General features: G+C 38.6%; 1 protein-coding gene across 3 annotated transcripts in view; it reads left to right on the top strand.

The window, feature by feature from the left end:
* Positions 1-18,540, top strand: part of LOC112179809 — a 36,713-nt gene extending 18,173 nt beyond the window's left edge. For 2 of the 3 annotated variants that reach the window (XM_040511162.1, XM_024318289.2), the window contains 4 exons: positions 5,853-5,951; positions 16,771-16,818; positions 16,910-17,331; positions 17,726-18,540. In XM_040511162.1, the coding sequence (XP_040367096.1) occupies positions 5,853-5,951; positions 16,771-16,818; positions 16,910-17,331; positions 17,726-18,346 (1,190 nt within the window). In that variant the 3' untranslated portion in view covers positions 18,347-18,540. The remainder of the gene's footprint in view (positions 1-5,852; positions 5,952-16,770; positions 16,819-16,909; positions 17,332-17,725) is intronic. The other variant, XM_024318291.2, reaches the window with a different exon arrangement.
* The last annotated feature ends 951 nt before the right edge of the window (positions 18,541-19,491 follow it).

Below are 19,491 nucleotides of genomic sequence, written 5' to 3'. Positions count from 1 at the left end.
GGGCAGATTTGGCAAACTAGCTCCAGGAACCAAATCAATTTGATGCTGAATGTCCCCTCATAGGTGGTAACTTGTTGGGCAGTTTATCTGAAATCAACTCCTCAAACTCTCCCAACATATTCTGAACTTCTTTAGGGATAATCATATCTTCCTTTTCTGCAGCCAACAACCCTTTAATCACCACTGGACAAATAACTTTAGATTTTTTAAAGGCTTCCTCCATCTCGAATTCACTGCTAGACAAGATCAGAAAACTCCCCCCCCTTCTTTACACCAGATTTCTCAAATTGATAAACAGGAGCCATGGCAATTTTATGACTATTCCACATAAACATCATCACATTATCTCTGCCTTTATAAGTCACATCCACATCATATTGCCAAGGTCGCCCAAATAAAATATGACAAGCATCCATATCAATAATATCACACAGAACTTCATCTTTATAATGCTTACCAATGGATACTGGTACTTTGCAGGACTCAGCAACTTGAACTTGTGGACCTTTCTTGACCCACCCCAGAGAATAAGGTGCCTCATGAGGCTGTGTAGGTAACTGCAAATACTCCACCAATTTTCTGGCTACGAAATTTTCACAGCTCCCATTATCCACAATCAGATTGCACACTTTGTTATTAATGGCACAAAGTGACCTGAAAATATTGCGCCGCTGCCCATCTTCCTTAGGAGATAATAAGATCCTTTGCAACATAATATTAACCTTTTCAGGAGACTCCTCCACCGGGAACTCAAACCCTTCATATTCATCACTTCTTCCAACTTCTTCATCATCTTCATCATAATCATCCATAAGGGCATTTTGTCTCCTTTCAGGACACACATTAGACCTATGTCCAGGCTTGTTGCATCTATAACAAATTTCTATTGTAGGCCTCGCATAAGGATTATTAGGTTTCTGATTTGGGACCCTATTTTGAGCACCACTAGAACTGCTAGAACCGCCAGTCCCTTTAAAAGGAGGATTGGAAACCCTAGGAGCACTATCTGTATTCTGCTGTACGGCCTTACCCTTGCCAACTGAGGAGTTCACCAACTCTGTGCTCCTTTGATAGGTATACCTGTGGAAAGAAGAAGCTCGTGAAGGCTTCTCTAATAATTCTGCCTTCAATGCTAGGCTTGAAGCTTCTGCCACACTCCACACATTTTGCAACTCAATTTTATCCTGAATGGCTGGCTTAAGCCCACTGAGATAGCGAGCCACCTTCTGACTTTTAGTTTCTCCTAGTTCATTACGCTCTGAATAGCGTAAGAACTCAGCAGTGTACTCAGCCACAGTCCTAGTGCCTTGGACACAATCAATATACAACCTGTACAGAATCTGCTCATAATCATTTGGCAAGAACCTCTCCATCATCAGTTGTTTCATTCTTCGCCATGTTTGAATTTCCTTCTTCCTCTACTTCTTTCGAGTATTCTGCAACTTATCCCACCAAACTGCAGCAGTACTCTTCAATCGCCAGGCAACATGCTTAACCTACTTGTGTTCAGGCACCTCCATAATCTCAAAGAACCTGTCCACCTGAAGCTGCCAATCCAGATAATCTTCCACACCCAAGTTGCCCGAAAAGAAAGGAATTTCAGCCTTGACTTTGTAATCCTGGTCAGCTTGTCCTTGTTGTTCAGGTTGCACAATTTCTTCTTTAGAATCAGATTCTGAATTACTATCAACAACTTCACCACGTGGAGCCTTACCTCGCTAGCCTCCTTCCCCGCCTCTATTCCGATTGTTGTTGTTGTTGTTGTTGTTGTTCCTCCCTCCCAACAATCCATGAATTTCTCCAATCTGATTATTCACGGAGTCGTTCACGGTGTTGAGGGTAGTGGTAAACGCTGCGGTAAGGGAAGCAGTAAGAGCATCAAGATTTGCTTTTGTAACTTCACCCATTGCTACTAAGGTAAATAGGAGAGATATGGAAGACTTGCTCTGATACCACCTGACGCAGACGGAATAGTAACCCTAGGTTTACAAGTAATAAACCTAAAATAAGAATTCTGGAGTCTACCAGAGATAAATGAGAAAACTCTCAATTTGATTGATAATAGAATAAAAGATAGATTCTGCAGCCGTTTATGGTTGCTTATATATGATAAAAGAAACCCTAGGGCGACTAACAATGAAACCCTAAAGCCCACGGGTAAAAATAAAACAAATCCAAAACAAACTAGGAAACCGAAAATTCTAAAAAATAGTAAATTGCAGTTTTGAGGCCCTAAACGACCCCGAGAGCCCGAAAAAGTCCACACGTCATGGCATAGCGACGAGTTTTATTCCTAGCGCGATTCCCTTTCCGGAAATAGCAATCGCAAATCGGACACCGAATGCCAAAGTTGCAATAGTAACTTGGGTTTTCCTCCTTTTGCACGATCGAACTGTTCTTCAATTCGGACTGCCATTCGTTCTACATCAGTCATAAACAAAAACCACAATACACTTTCATTAAGCACCAAAAATTAATGTCATTACATGGTAAAAATTGCTAGGGCATCTAGTCCTAGACCCAAATAAGAAACTACTCACAATCCATCAACATACCTACACAGAAATTCATCAATTAAAGCAAGAAGAGAGTTAAGAAAAGAGGGAGAGACCAACACTAATCACAACTACACTAAAGAGTGAGCATGACTAGTTTGAAATTATACTCTCTCTTATACCTAAACCCCGAATATTGACAAAATGATGGAATTTGATTGAGGAATGGTGAAGAATAGATGAGAGGTGAGAGAGAGATGGTGGTCTTGGTGGTAGAGGGTAGGAAGAAGAAGATGGCTCGGCGTTGGTCTCTAAGAGCAAGGAAGAGAATTGCTTTTGGTCCATGGCTGGTCGAGAGAAAAAGTGGAGAGAGGTTATTCGGTTGATGGCTTTCTCTGTGGGTGATAATGGGATTAAGCTAGGACACGTGTCACCTGATCATTGATCCAGATGATTAATATTAATCAAGCCTTTGCCATTTCTTCATTCTGCTGCTACACATCCCACGTGCCAACTTGGATTAATTAACTAATCTTAATTAATTAAACATTTGTTTAATTAATTAGACATTTGTCTAATTAATTATTCTTTCCTTCTCAATTTTTTTTTTCATCTTCTCAAAATACTTCTGCAGAAATTCTCAGAGGCAATTGGATTCCGCTTCCTTGATGATATTGACAACGGTTGATCTGCATTGACTATTTCGTCCTTTTGTAGGAAAAATCCAATTTGCTCCAATTTCGCCTCATTTTATCATGATTTCCACAACTCAGCTTATTACCTAAAAATGGATTAATTACATAATAATTGACTTAAAGATTAGCTTAATTTTAGTATTTAGAGTGCAATTACGCGCATAGAAATGTGTGTAATTAGTATTTAATATGGAGTGATTCCGAGTTGTAATCAAGAACTGTCTTGAAACTACAGAAGCATAGATTGTGCCATCGCACTTCTAGGTCAGGAAGCAAGGAGTCACAGACGTTGCCAAAGCTCTCTTCGAGTGAGACCCACAACCTTATGGGATCTTCTTTATTCAGATGCTAGTATTGAAGCGAATCATCCATATGACGAGTCATTAGGATGAAGGCTTTCACCTTATTGCCTCCAAGGCTGCTCTATTTGCTCCCAAAGCTTGAGCTTGCTCAATAGTTAGCACGTCCTGGTTAGGCTCAAGAATTGTATCCAGGACTCCTTGGGCGTTGAGATGTTGCTGAACATCACGAACCCACTTGTGATATCCATAGCCAGTTGTCCCAATGGAGCAAAGTCCAGTTTGTTCAAGTTACCCATCCTAAAAAAGGAACAAAAAAAAGGGGTAGTTTCGGAGCGGAAATAGCTACGAAAACAACAGAAATTTCTGAGCGTAATCGCTCCCAAGGAATTTAGTTCCAAGAGATCTTGGATTAGATCGAAATAATAATATGTGTGGTCGATTGTATGTTCTCCAAGCTTGGAGATAACACGAACCCTCACAGTTTGGCTTAAGTCTTCCCACAAAAGAAGTGGGAGGTAGAAGAAGGGAGGTCAAAAGTCCCCGAGAAAAGAAATGAAAGTAAATTACTTGAAAACAGTAACTTTTATAAAAAGTCGTCGGAAAAATCTACTGGAGATGGCCAGAAAAGTCACTGGTCGGTGGTGGTGGTCGGAAACCGGCCGGAAGGCAACTGGAGGTTGCTAGGGGAAGATAACCTGTTAGGCGGGCATGCGTGCGTGCTTGCACGAGAGCTGATAGATGCGTGCAGAGAAGAGCAGAGGGTGCAGGCGCGTTGGGGCCGCTCTAGGGTTACAGGCGAGGATGCTTGGCTCTGGCAATGCTAACCTTGCAGGCAGTAAGGCTAGTGAGGCTAACCTGAAGTGCGGGGGGTTGGGCAATAGGCGGGGGGTGCGCGGGGGCACTAGGCCAGGCTGCTGTAGAGGGGTAGCGAGGCTAGTGGGAGGGGCGCACAGAGGCAGGCGTGCGGGTGCGCAGCGAGACTAACCGGTTAGGCTAACCAGACCGATTCAGAACTTCCGGCGACCGATTCTGGTGGTTCTGCCGCCGGTTCTGGACTCTTGGGATTAGGGGTTTCAAGGTGTATAGCAGAGGCAGCTAGGGTTCAAGGTTATGAATTTAGGGGTTCAGGGTTAGGGATTCGTGTTGATAACTTGTTTTAGGAATTCAAGAATTGGGAGAGAATGAGTTGTACTTTCATTGATAATAGGGGCCTCTTTATATAGAGGATTACAAACAGAGAATATGAGTCTTACATGGAAATTGAATCATACAATGAGTAGGATATCTCCGAGGAGATCTGTAAGACTAATCCTATGACAACTTAGACAAGTCATTAGAGTTTGGTCCAGACACATAAACCAGATGGCCTTAAACAATTTTCTATAATTTTAGAGTTTTTGTATACCTGAATTTTTATTTTCTCCCTCCGAGCATTTTCAACAAGTTCGCTAAAAGATCCATTTTATAAGGACTTGAATAAAAAAAATATTTACCGTATCTCCAACAAATTCCTTAATATATTATCTATACTTTATTATTTACAATAAATATGGTATTATGTTTAAATTTGAAAAAGTAAAGAAATAGCAAATGAATGTAATTTGAAAAGAGAGAATAGAGAATACCATTAAACTTAGGGAAAATATTCATTTACCCAAATTTCAACTACTTTAACTTTATTTACCCCAACATGTTATAAGATTGTCCACTTATCCAACAAATTACATATTTTTTGCCTTAATACCCAATTAAATTTTTATTTTTTTAAATTTTTTTAATTGTTTTTTGTTTATTTTTGGGACAATTTTACCCTTTCTCCCTTTGTCACATAGAGAGAGAGACTGGAAGAGAGAAAAGTCATCAGAGACTTCGCCGGTCGTCGGACTCCAGTCATCCATCGTGAGACTTTGCTAGGGCTGCAGTTTTTGTGGGCTTAGTTGTATGTTTTGGGTTTTGGGCTGTTTAGCCTATAGCCCAGAAATGATGCTTCTGGGGGAGCCCACTCTATGTAGGGATGTCTCATAAGTTTTAAGAATAAATTCATTAAATTGGGTTGGGAATTTGGCCTGATCCAGTTCCCTTCCTGATAGTGTCATGTTCTCTTGGTTATTTGGGTTCAGTTGCTATCAAAGACATCTTTACGTAGAGTTCTAGTTTCTAGAGCTCTTAGGAGTACCTCATTTCTGACAGGCCCTTCATAAGGCGGATTATTGTGTAATGTTTGCCCCTCACTACGTGTTAATAGATTGATAACCACTTTGGTAATAATTAAAAAGAAAAAAAAAACAAATAGTTTAATTTTTTGTGTGTGTGTGTGTAATTTTTTTTTAAACTGAGCATTTACTTTCCTTTCTTGATAGGTATACATATACAAGCAGTTGATGTTAACAGTCTTGGTATTTCCATAAATGTTTTCAACTTAAAGGAAGATCAAGGTAAAACAAATCGCATTTGCTCAGGTATGTTGATGTTAAATATTTCATATTTTAACTAGAAAGTAGTAATCATGTTCACCTTCTCAGTAATTGAGCACTGAAATTATGATCAACCACTATTGGATCTCGATCCAACGATGGAAAATAAAATAACTCATACTTAAATACTAATAATTTTCACCAATGGATCTAGATCTTAATGGTGGCTGAACATAATATTCTTACTCAATTATTGAGCATGTGAACATTATGGAGAAAAGTGTTATACCTGAAAATTAAACAACTCATTTTTGTTGTACATATTACGTAAACTATGAAAAATAGTTAGGCTCATACTAATATAAACCTGTGTTCTAAACTCTCTCTTATTTGCATACATCCGGCATACTAAATTTATAATTTAATCGTTCAAAAGCTAAATCAATCATTAGAAATCGTCTATGTAGAAGATCTATGTAAATAAAAATTATTACTCATTTGATTGAATTAAAGAAATTAGGAAGGTTCATCATGAGGCTGTTAACTTTCATCAGAATTGTTTGTTTGTTTGATGCAATCGAATGCGTAAATGACTTCTTATAGATTGATTTTTTCTACAAAGATCTTTAAAGATTGATCTAATTTTTAAATGGTTAAATCATATATTTAGATTACCAAATATCAGTAAATATGAGAGAGTTTGGACACAGAGGTTCATATTGGTATGAATCTAAGTTATTTCCATAAACTATCACACTGCTTGACTTAAGAGTACACAATTTTTCGTAGTATTCCTAGAAACTCTATGTAAAAATTTTAGATTAAAAGAATATACAAATGAAATGGTGTTATAAAATGAGATAACTTGCTTGTTAGAAAGTATAGAATATGAAGAGAGTAGAATAGAAGGGGGAAGAGGCGTGTCTTCTCATTCTCATTAGTTCCCTTTAAATAAGGGTCAAGTTACTTGATGATCACACTAACCTGGTGATCACTCATATGGTAACTTGGTGATCACTCACAAACTTTCTTGATATTACATCATGAAGGTACTAGCTAGTGAATATTACAAAGTGGCCCCAAAATTATTATGTGGACAACCACACAATAATAGTATTTACAACACTCTCCCTTGGATGTCCACAAATTAATTTTGGTGTTGGGCGCGCATATTGTTGTCTCGTTAAAACCTTGCCAGGTAATAAAAACCCTGTGGGTAAAAATAACCTTGGTCGAAGGAAAAGAGTACAACACGCATATGTCCTATTGAGAATGACTTTGGGTGCTCCCCCTGATCACAACATGCATCTTCTAGCATCTTGGAAAGTCGACGCGTTCCGATGCCTTTCACTAACTTCCAAAAGGTACATTTAGGTAGAGATTTGGTGAAAAGATCCGCCAAGTTGACATATGATCGAATTTTTTTAACTTCAACTTCTTGATGCTTCTGAAGCTGATGAGTTTAGAAGAACTTTGGTGCAATATTTTTGTTCTATCTCCTTTGATGAATCCTCCTTGAATTTTTGCTATACACGCTGCATTATCTTCGTGTAAGATTGTAGAAGTGTTTGCTATTAATGATAGACTGCATGTGCTTCGAATATGGCGAATCATTGATCTCAACCAAACACATTCTCGGCTAGCTTTGTGAAGTGAAAGAATTTCTGAGTGATTGGAAGAAGTAGCCACCAGTGATTGCTTCGTCAACCGCCATGAAATTGTCCTATCTCCACAAGTGAAAAACATAACCTGTTTGAGAACGACCTTTGTGTGGATCATAGAGGAATCCAGCATCTGCATATCCAACAATACTCAGACTATCTGTGAATTTACATGTATAAAATAAACCCATGTTCGTTGTACCACGAAGGTAGCACAAAATATGCTTGACACCATTCCAATGGCGCAATGTTGGAGCAGAGCTATATCTTGCCAATAAATTGACTGCAAATGCAATATCTGGTCTAGTGCATTGTGCCAAATAAAGCAAGGCACCTATAGGATTGAGGTATAGTACTTCTGGGCCAAGGATAATTTCACCTTCTTGTCTTAGAAGGAATGGATATTTCTCAATGTCAAGACATCGAACAACCATTGGGGTGCTTAGTGGATGGGCTTTGTCCATGCCAGATCTTTTCAAAACTTTTTCAGCATAAGCTGATTGATGGACAAGAATCCCACTAGCAAAATGCTCGATCTACAAGCCGAGATAATTTTTTTTTCATTATATTTGTAAAAGAGGATCAAAGGATTTCACTTCTACCCCCATGGTGACTCGAACCCATGACCTCGATCTTAGGTAGTGGGTGCTCTAACCACTGAGCTAACACTACTTCATTTTCCCGAGGCCTTTCATTTCAAATTCTTTCTTCAAATATTCAGCAGTCTTTGTGAGCTCTTCAGGGCTTCCAATTAAATTCATGTCATCAACATAGATTGCCATTATTGCAAAATCAGAATTTCATTTCTTGATAAACACGCAAGGACATACAGGATCATTAACATATCCTTCCTTAATCAAGTACTCACTGAGAAGGTTGTACCACATTCGTTCGGAATGTTTCAATCCATATAATGACCGTCTTAATTTAATTGAGTACATGTTGCGTGATTTTATAGTTGCTTCCGCAACTTAAGTTATTCTGGTACTTTCATGTATATATCAGCATCTAACTCCCCATATAGATATGCAGTAACAACATCCATAAATCGCATATCAAGTTTATTTGAAACTACTAAATTATTAGATACCGAAATGTAATAACATCCATAATAGGGGAATAAGTTTCATCATAATCAATTCCAGGATTTTTTGAAAAACCTTGTGCAATAAGGCGTGCTTTATACCTTGCAATCTCATTTTTCTCAATGCGCTTTCTCGTAAATACGCATTTGTAACCGACAGGGTTCGCATTGTGTGGTGTTTGGACTACCAGTCCAAAAACACTGCGCTTTTTCAAAGAATCTAGTTTCGCTTGAATTGCATCTTACCATTTGAGTCAATCATATCTCTGTCTACATTCAGTGATAGAGAGAGATTTAAATTCATCCCTTTTTACGATCTCAGTGGCTACTGTAAATGAAAATACATCATCAACGATCGTATATCTTTGATCCCGCAATTCATTGGTGTGTACATAATTTATGAAAATTTCGTTATTATCAGATACCTGAGCCTTTTCAAGGGTTAGTGTCTCATCATGGACACTTTGCTCTATAATTACAGAATCATGAATTGTGGATCCTACATCAACGTTTTCAAAAGCGATGTCATTATGATTCAAATGTGCCTTTGATCTCCTTTTTCTAGGGACTGAATCTTTTGAACCTACAGGTCTGCCATGCTTCAGGCGTGTAATATATAGCTCATTGGCCGCAACGTTATTTTGTCCAATTGGGCATCAATCTTCGCAAGTGCATTAGCCGTTGGGATATGTGATCTTGTCACTTTTTCTATATCAGTAAATGCATCAGGCCTTATGTTAGCAACATCTTGAAGATGAAGGATACTTCGCATTTCACTTTGTGCGGTACGAGGATCAAAATAAGACATAGTGGATACATCCCACGATAATTCACGACGTTCTTCAGGAACAGTCTTTTCTCCCTCTAACGGCTGGAAAAATGTTTCATCAAAGTGACAATCTGCAAATTTTGTAGTAAAGATATCATTTGTCATAGGTTCTAGATATCTAATGATAGATGGTGAATCGAAACTAACTTAGATTCCCATCCTTTGTTGAGGGCCCATTTTAGTACGTTGTAGCGGTGCAATAGGTAAACAGCACAACCAAAAACTCTTAGATGGGAGATATTGGGCTGATTCACAAAAACAAGTTGTAATGGGGAATATTGATGGTTAGCTATGGGTCTCAATCGAATTAATGATGCCGCATACAAAATGGCATGTCCCCATGCAGAAGTCGGCAATTTTGTTATCATTAGTAAAATGTGCGCGATTATCTGTAGATGCTTAATAAGAGTTTCTGCTAAGCCATTTTGTGTATGAATATGAGGGACTGGATGCGAACTAGATAAGAGGGCAACCAATCTTTCCAATATACGCCTTTGGCTGTAAGTGTTAGAAGTAATGCAAAGATATTCCACATTGTTCTCATCTGTGGTTTCTATGTGGTACCCATTCAAGCGTATATATTTAAAACTCAAAAGATTCCTTCCAGATCTGGAGGAGTATAATGCCTCTTGAATGGATAATTGAGTACAACTTGGCAACCGAATATGAGCTCTTCTGGAGCCTTCACATTGGTTGAACTCCACCACCAATCATGTCATCAACATGGCTCTCATTGTTTGCAAAGAAATCTGAAACATCAAGGGAAGATATATCTAATTGCCCAGACGATTCCCAAGGATCAGAATGATCAATGTGGTTTGTTTCCACATTTTTCCCTTCTAGGGAGAAAGATCCACCAAATGCTTGGGTGTATGGTATTTATGAACCCAATGGTTAGATGAACCACACCTATGACAATTGTTGTAATTATTTCTTGGAACTCTGCTTGTCTGGCCATTCCCTTGGTTAATCTTGGCAGTGTTTCTTAGTCCCAAATTTGGTTATGATCTCCATGACCACGACCACTACGTCGTCCACAGCCACATCTACGACCATGGCTACAACCACGATTATAACCATTGCCATGCCTTTCTCCATGTCCATTTAAATTCCCACTAGAATTTGTGGCATTTGCTTCTAGGAATGGTTGTGATCCAGTTGGACGTGATTGATGATTTTTCATCAATAGCTTATTATTCTGTTCAGACACAAGAAGACAAGAAATTAAATCTGAATATTTCTGGAATCCATGCTCTCGATATTGCTACTGCAGGAGCATGTTTGAACCGTGGAAAGTAGAGAATGTTTTCTCTAGCAACATCTCTTCACTTATTTGTTCACCACACAATCTCAATAGGGAGCTAATTCTAAACAGAGTTGAATTGTACTCCTTCACTGTCTTGAAATCTTGAAGGCGCAAGTGCGTCCATTCATAGCACGCTAAAGCGAGTATCACATCTTTTTGATGAGTATATCGCTTAGCTAAGGCTTTCCAAAGCTCGAGTGGATATTTGATAGTGAGGTATTCGTCTTTCAGTCCTTCATGGATATGATGATGAAGAAAATCATGGCTTTGCAGCGATCCTATTGGGATGCGGTATTGCCCGCTTTGATAGTATTTCCAAGGTTTAAGGCCTAAAGATGTATCTCGGCATCTAGGACCCAAGAAAGGTAATTCTTGCAGGAAATGTTGAGCGCGACAAATTTCAATTTTGCCAAGTTTGCCATCTTCTATACCAAAAAGATGAGATATGTCAGAATCCATGAATGTTAGAACTGCGGTTCTTGACATTGAAATAATTTAAACTTCGTGAATGAAGTAATTCACTCGAAACTTTAGGTTTGACGCTGACATATCTATTTGAACAATGGATAATGAATAAGTCATGTACTCGAAGCTTCGGGTTTGAGACTTTATTATTAGAACATAAGGTTGTATATATTGGTGGTTTGGACTTGGGGTCCAAATCCTTAGCACTTAAAACTTTGGGTTCGAGATAGACCAATTAGAAACTCCTGGTTGTAAATTTTGGTGGTTTGAACTTGAGGTTCAAACTCTTAGCACTTGAAACTTTGGGTTCGAGATAGACTAGCCGGTTCTGTTAAATGAATAAGGACATGAATATAGATTGCACAAAGATGGTAATAAATCAAGATGATAAATAATGTTTACTTACCTCAACCGATTGAGAAGATAAGAGTGCAAAATTTTGTTGCATAATGAAATAGTTTTTGAGATTAATTTAGCAAGAGAGAATCACACATCATACAAAGGAATTTATAGATGAAAGATATGTAAAATATATTTGGGAACTCATAGATCGTGAGCACTCTTTGAAAGCAAAAATGTTGCACGATATGACTCTTTGATCAGCATCGAGTTTATGAAAGCGGTAGAGATATTCGTGCTGATAGCGTGTTATCAAATGAGATAACTTGCTTATTAGAAAGTATAGAATATGAAGAGAGTAGAATAGATGGGGAAAGAAGTGTGTCTTCTTATTCTCATTAGTTCCCTTTAAGTAGGGGTTGGGTTACTTGATGACCACACTAACTTGGTGATCACTCACAAACTTTCTTAATATTACATCATCAAGGTACTAGCTAGTGAATATTACAAAGTGACCCCAAAATTATTATGTGGATAGCCACACAATAATAGTATTTACAACAAATGTGTATGTGTGTGTGCATGCTAGTGAATATTATAAAATGACCCCAAAATTATTATGTGGACAGCCACACAATAATAATATTTACAACAAGTGTGTGTGTGTGTGTGTAGGGGGGGGGGGGGGGGGGGGGGGGGGGGGGGGGGGTGACAACAAATTACACATTATGGCCTGTTCCTCCGAGCATGGCAGATAGAGTGACAATATAAACAATTCAGCTTATTCTTATATGAATTTTATATAGACGGTACATGTGGGTACCTAAAATAATACCCATAAGAAGCTTTGAACTCAAGACATGATCAACCTTTTGCTCAAATATAGTTTTCGAGTCTTTACACCTAGAGCACTTCCATTCTTTCCTTCCTTAACAGGCTCACCATCTTTGGTTTTCTTGGTTTTTTTTTTTTCTTCTTTCACTGGGAGGCCGATCACGACATTTGCCTCCAATAGGACTAGTGGTATGATCAGTCAACTACTTGAGCCCAAGTCAATATTTGGACTCTCCTGAGAGCCCATGAAAACATCACTATGAAATCATGGGCCCTATAATTGATTGGCTCGAGTATAACTCCCTTATGTTTTCTTCCTACATAAGAATTGTAGGTAGCGCCACACTCATTGGGGCAAATATACCTCACCAGGAAGTCAAAAAATTAGTTGGCAACCCATTAAATAGTAAATTTAGACTTTCAAAGGGGTTCTCAAGTATTGACTTGGGAATCTAAGCCCGAATCACCAAAGGGCTTGAAAGGTTCAAGCCTAAAATATGTACTTCCCATCTCCTCCTCCTCGTTCTGTCATCCAAAATAGGCAGTATGGAGTGTAGATGCACTTGAGCTTCATCATCAGGCCATTCTACATGCAAAACAGTTTTAGACCTTGTAGCAAACACAGGCAGTATATAGGGTGTAACCCTGGAGACATCTGTCGCTGACTCTGTTGTTGAAGCACTGTGTCTAATTTGCTTCAAAGATGAAGAATCTGTCATGCCTGCACAACCTTCAGGTTGATTCTTTAATCTGAAGCACCCCACGCAAACGTCGACCACCTTCGTAGACCTCCATCAAAGAAGTAAGATTTAACTCGAACTGATTTCGGATGACACTCGACAATCGCCAATCACGCAACTCTAACCACGACATGATCCATTAGACTCCTTTAATTCAAAACTACAAAAGCTCCAAACCAAAGTTTCAAGCTAGTTATCAAGAAGTCATATTCGAAACAAATAACATCAGAAGAACGCTTAAATAGGTCATAATTCCAACAAAAACACCGATAAATTTCTCTAAAAAAAAAAAAAGAAGATTCAGACCACTAGGCCAAACCCTCAACAAATACCTCCTGGTGAAAACATTGAAAAAGCTATAGAAATGACAAAATTCACAACCCCCACAAACTTCTACTTACTAAAAGTATTTTCTATGTTATTTTGTGTTCCAAGGAGTGCCTTTGGCTTAGTCCTCCCTCCTTTTTATACTTTTTTTTTATATTAACAAAATTTTGAATAAGGGAGAGGAGTTATTTATTTCGCTTCCTTAAAAAAAAAAATCTACTTACTGAAAAAGCATGTAGTAATAGGTGTACCAAACGAAACAAGAAAAACTCTGAGTTCATGCTCGTAGTGAGTAGATACAAATCTTGAAGATAAAAACGATAAGAACTTGTATCATCCACTATAAGTTTGCTAGAATCAATGGTTACAGACACCATGAGCGAAAAAGACCCAACTTTAAACAAAATAATTACCCTTTTTTCACGAGTTACAAAGAACAAAACAATTCCATATATATATATATATATATATATATATATATATATATATATATATATACAGATCTTATCCAGAGCGGAGCTCCGCTTTGAAATTAACTTGTGAAGTTCGAGTTTTGGGTCACTTTTCGGTCGCATATCCACATCTCGACCGTTCAATTTTTAGGTACTAGTGTATAGATCATCTCTGCAAATTTTCAGCCAAAATGATGATCGTTAAGTTATCTAACTAGCTTAAACCAATAGACGGACTGAATCTGTCAACCTGAACCGTACTAGATTTAAGGCAGTTATCAATGCCTTAACGATGATCTATACACTAGTACCTAAAGATTGAACGGTCGAGATATGGATATGCGACCGAAAAGTGACCCAAAACTCGAACTTCACACGTTAATTTCAAAGTAGAGCTCCGCTCTAGATAGGATCTGTATATATATGAAATCCACGGAAAATTCTATGGTACCTACATCTGTATGTGATACACACTTTTAAAGATATGGGAACAAATTTGTTGTCATTGTAGTAAGGAGAGTCATTTTTTGGGTAATTTTATGGGGAAATGATCATTTACCCAATTTCAGGTTAAAAATTGCCCACTTGCTCCACTAACAGTTTTTTAACCCCATTTACCCAAAACACTCTAAGGGATTATTTCCCTAATACCCAATTAATTCTTTTTTATTCTTTTTATTTATTTTTGGGACTTTTTTGCCCTCTCCTTCTTTCTCACTTAGAGAGAGAAGTCATCCTCCACCTTGCTGTACTACGGTGACTAGTGGCCGCCGCGGTCTTCGGCGACCAGTGAACAGAATCCGGCAACAAATGACAGGAATCTGGAATCCGGCTACGGGACTGGTGATCGGATTCCGGCGTCTGAATTTATTGCCCCCTAATAATACCCAGTAACCATATTATTGCCCCCAAGTAACCATATTTTTGCCCCCCAATACTCATATTATTGCCTCCCAATAATCATATTATTGCCTCCAATAATCATATTATTTCCCTCCAGTGAATTGCATAAACTCCCAAAACCAAAATTAATACACTACAGGCACAATTGATCAATTTATATGCATATTATTGCCCCCCAATAATCATATTATTGCCCCCCAATACTCATATTATTGCCTCCTAATAATCATATTAGGAACATTCAAACCAGACCTTCTTCTTTTATCATATCTCAGATTCCAAACACCAGCGACTTCCCTGACGTTACACTTTTATATTATAATATTATAGAATAACAGTGAGTATTTTATCAGCCGGAGTTGCTATAGCTGTCAGCCTGGGATGGATTTCTCACTCAAGAAATCCTTCAAATCTCTTAGCTCCAGTAAACACATCTCTGCCGAAGCAGACCACAGCAGCCATGAGAAGCTCCCCATTCTACTGGATCACCACAACGAACAACATGCAATGAGTGTCGTTGATTCGTGCAACCGCCGGGAGGTCTTCGTCAAGATCGACGAGGGCGGCGCTTCCTCCACCACTACAGAATCCGACCCCACGAAACTCAACACCGGGATTTGGCGGGAGTCCAGTATCGATTTCTGGAAGGACGACGGGAGCAATGTCTGCTCCGGGGGGGAATTTGAGTTTGGTTGGAAGAATAAGACGGCGGCGAAGACTGAGGAGGAGGAGGAGGAGGATCCGCCATCGAAGCTGATAGGGAGGTTCCTGCACAAGCAGAGAGCGTCCAGCGACTCGTCGTTGGACATGGATTTGGAGATGGACGAGCTACGGTCGCAGGATTTGCCGCAGCTGGCGGAGTCTCCGAGGAACTCACGCACATCTAGGTAGATCAAGGTGTCGGCGGTGGTCTAGGTGAGGAGACGGTGGTCTGGTGAGGAGACGGCAGATGTGTGTGAGAGATGACGGCGGATGTGTGTGTGAGACAGAGAGAGAGAGAGATGAGTGTAAATTAATAATTAAAATAAGGTCAAAACTGTCAATAGATGTTAGATTGGGTAAATGGGGTTAAAAAACTCTTAGTGGAGTAAGTGGGCAATTTTTAGTCTAAAATCGGGCAATTGGTCTCGGCCCCTAATTTTATTTCTATTAGAGATAGTTACTCCACCTACGACATTTTTACAAGTTTATGAATAAATTGTTGTCAATGTAGTAACTTGGTTTAATTATATGTAAATGGTGTAAAACGAAAGTGGTAACTTTGCTGTCAATGTCGTAAATTTGGTTCAATTAAGTTGTAATTTTGTTTCAATTAGATGTAAATGACTATATAATAAACATTCCAGTATTATAGACAACCCCTGAAATCCACCAGTTTTTTTTTTTTTTGAAAGGGTTTGGAAACCAGCCTAGCTGGGAGGCTCAGCCCCACGCCCGGTTCCATTTATTGAATTAAAATTTTGCATCGAGGGGGGGGGGGGGGGGACGTAAAACCTGAACCCCGAGCTACAGAATTACTATTACAATAATCTTCATAGAGAACATTCTGAATAATAGCAAGAGTCTCATCTAACCATACATCATCAATAGAAAATAAACTAGCAACTTCTTTTTCTTCTTAAATTGCAGCATTAGGTTAAGGGAGGTGATATTCATACTCCCTTTCCTCTTCATTATTTAGACACAAAAAAGAATGTCAATAGTTTTTGAAAAGAAAAATGAGCCTGAATAGCATCAATTTATATTAATATTGACGTATAGTTGTATACTATTATATGAAGCTAGTCTATAATTATGTCTCAATGTATTCATGCAATATTTTTGGAAGAGTTTAATTTTTAACTTACATTTTGTTTTTACATATCTAAATAATTGGCATTTCCTTTGAATGTCTTTCATCGACATATCTCAATTTGCAATGCAGTGATGAGTTTATTTAGAAGAATTCTTAAGGGTCTACTCAAACTTTTGGGTATGTAATGTCCACATTGCTGTTTCATTCTTATTTATGTGAATATCAATTCTTGTCAAACATAACTAATATCTTTTCATTGTCAACCTAGGAATCAATACTGTATATGAAATGAAACTTAAACATCTCCAAATCATTAAGTTTCTACATTGGATGGGCCAAGCTGTGGGAAGTCAAAATAATGACATTGTTAAAAAGTCAATGTTCGCAGCTATTGAGAAAGGGCATGTTGAGTTTGTTAGACATATGTGTGGGGTAAACAAACGTCTCTTATTTGAAATTTATGATGAAACAAAAGGCCCCATATTCCATTATGCCATCGAATGCCGCCAAGAAAAAATTTATTCTCTTATCTATGGTCTCGAGAAAGAAACGAGAAAATGGCTTGGATTTGGAGGAACGAATTCCACCAAGACCATGCTATTTAGTGCATGTCAATTATCTCCACTATCACAGCTAAATCATATTCAAGGTGCAAGTTTGCAAATGCAGAGAGAACTTCAATGGTTTAAGGTGAGGTACCCATAAATTGATGTAGTGTAGCTTCAACATTACTACCATGCTAGGACACATTTCATAAATGAGGCAGGGTTTGGTGGAAAATATTGGGTTCTGGACTACTACAATTGGGGGTTTTTTTTTTTTTTTTTTTTTTGGGGGGGGGGGGGCGGCGTTGAGCAATTCCAAATTGATCATTTGTTAAACTCTGAAGTTGAATCAATCATGTTATTTCAACTAGTTGATCATTCACAAAATAGTTGAGTCGTGATCCTCTCTTGGAATAGAAAATGGTCTTTAAAGGTGTGCAATTGGTTCTTTACTGTGTCGCAAAGATTAATTTGTGTGCTCTGTGCAAACAGAATTAATAATTAGTTACTTCATAAACTTTCTTCTCAATGAATTGCAGGAAGTGGAAAGTATGGTACCTTCTGAGATGCATGATTTGGGAGATAATGTAAATAATTTGCCAGCGGGTGAACTATTTACCATAAATCACAAGAAGTTGATGGAGGAGGCAGAAATGTCAATGAAAGGAACGGCAACTTCTTGTACAGTTGTTGCTGCTCTCGTTGTCACTATCATGTTTGCTGTAGCATTCACAGTTCCTGGTGGAAATAATGGTGACACAGGCATTCCGGTGTTCATAGATAAGAAGTTGTTCATGGTTTTTATAGTTTCAGATTCTATATCACTCATTTCTTCCACAACTTCGGTAATTATATTTTTGGGAATCCTCACGTCGCGTTATGCAAAAGATGATTTTCTCAAATCCTTGCCCACCAAAATAATGATAGGCCTTTTCACCCTTTTTCTAGCTATTGCTGCTATGATGGTCACTTTTTCTAGTGCCCTTATCATTATGCTTCATGGGAAATATTCATGGATCGTTCTTATGAGCATTTTGGTTGCAAGTGTGCCAGTGTCCTCATTTGCTTGGATGCAGTTTCCTCTCCTCATCGAGACTTTCATGTCTACTTATGGACCAGGAATATTTGATAGAAAAGTCAAACCTTGGCTGAAGATTTGATGTTAATCGTTTGTTTTACTACGAGCCACTGAGTTAATAAATCCAATGTCAATTTGGAGTTATATTTTATATATCTTTTGGTAAATCGAACAGCCGTTCTGTAATGAACTTGCTGAGAGCTGGTAATAAGGTATTATAAATATTTTTAATAACCAATTGGTTATTACTTATTAGTAACCAATTGATTTCCTGCACATTCTTCTCCATGTATGCTTTTTTAATTTAACTTGCTACAAGTAAGCATTTAACAGTATGAACAATGTATTGTGTTAATGTTCATAAATTTTTAGCCTTGCTAGCTAATGTAGCCAAACAGGGGAGTCTCATAAGCTGCTCCGAATCTCCGGGGGTGGGGGGTAGGGGAGGGGGATGCAATGAATGAATTGCAGTCTATGAAAGTAACTAGTTTTGTTATGTTTTGTAGTGTTTCTAGGGAAGTGAAATTTCCAATCGTTGTAATTTCCAATCGTAGGATTGGGCCAAATGGTAAAAGAGGGTGAAAATCAGGTTAGAATTAAGTACTGTTGTCTTCTAAAGTAAATTTATGATGGGAGCGTAAAAGATTGTAGCCTCCTGGGCAGCCATCCAATTCATGAACCGCAAGCTTTAAATGGTACTGATGCTCGCAGGTGTTGGAATTTATTCAGACAAAGGGGAAATGATCATTTACCTAATTTTAGGCACCAAATTGCCCACTTGCTCCATTAACATTTTTTTAACCCCATTTACCCAAAGCACTCTAAGGGATTATTTCCCTAATACCCAATTAATTCTTTTTTTATTTTTTTTATTTTTTTTGGGACTTTTTTGCCCTCTTCTTCTTTCTCACTTAGAGAGAGAGAGTCTCTCTCTCTCTCTCTCTCTCTCTCTCTCTCTCTCTCTCTCTCTCTCCAGACGACGTCAGATCTCTCTCTCCCTCCCTCCATCCCTCCAGCAGGTCGCCCAGGACGCCGGCTCTCGCCATCGCCACGCCGAAACTCGTCGTCGTACTCTCTGCAGCCAGGCTCGACGTCAAGCCGACGGTCCTCGTCGCTGAGAAGCTCGGCGAGGCCATGTTGGACCTTCTGAAGGAATCGATGACCACCAGTAGAATCGGGTACGTCTTCGATTTGCTTCTGTCTCACTCGCCGGCGACTGATCATCAC

The sequence above is a fragment of the Rosa chinensis genome, chromosome 7 (assembly GCF_002994745.2).
Source record: "Rosa chinensis cultivar Old Blush chromosome 7, RchiOBHm-V2, whole genome shotgun sequence".
In the NCBI taxonomy this organism is placed as follows: Eukaryota; Viridiplantae; Streptophyta; class Magnoliopsida; order Rosales; family Rosaceae; genus Rosa; species Rosa chinensis.
The sequence above is the reverse complement of the archived record's forward strand: the minus strand, read 5'-3'. Positions and strand labels throughout refer to the sequence as shown.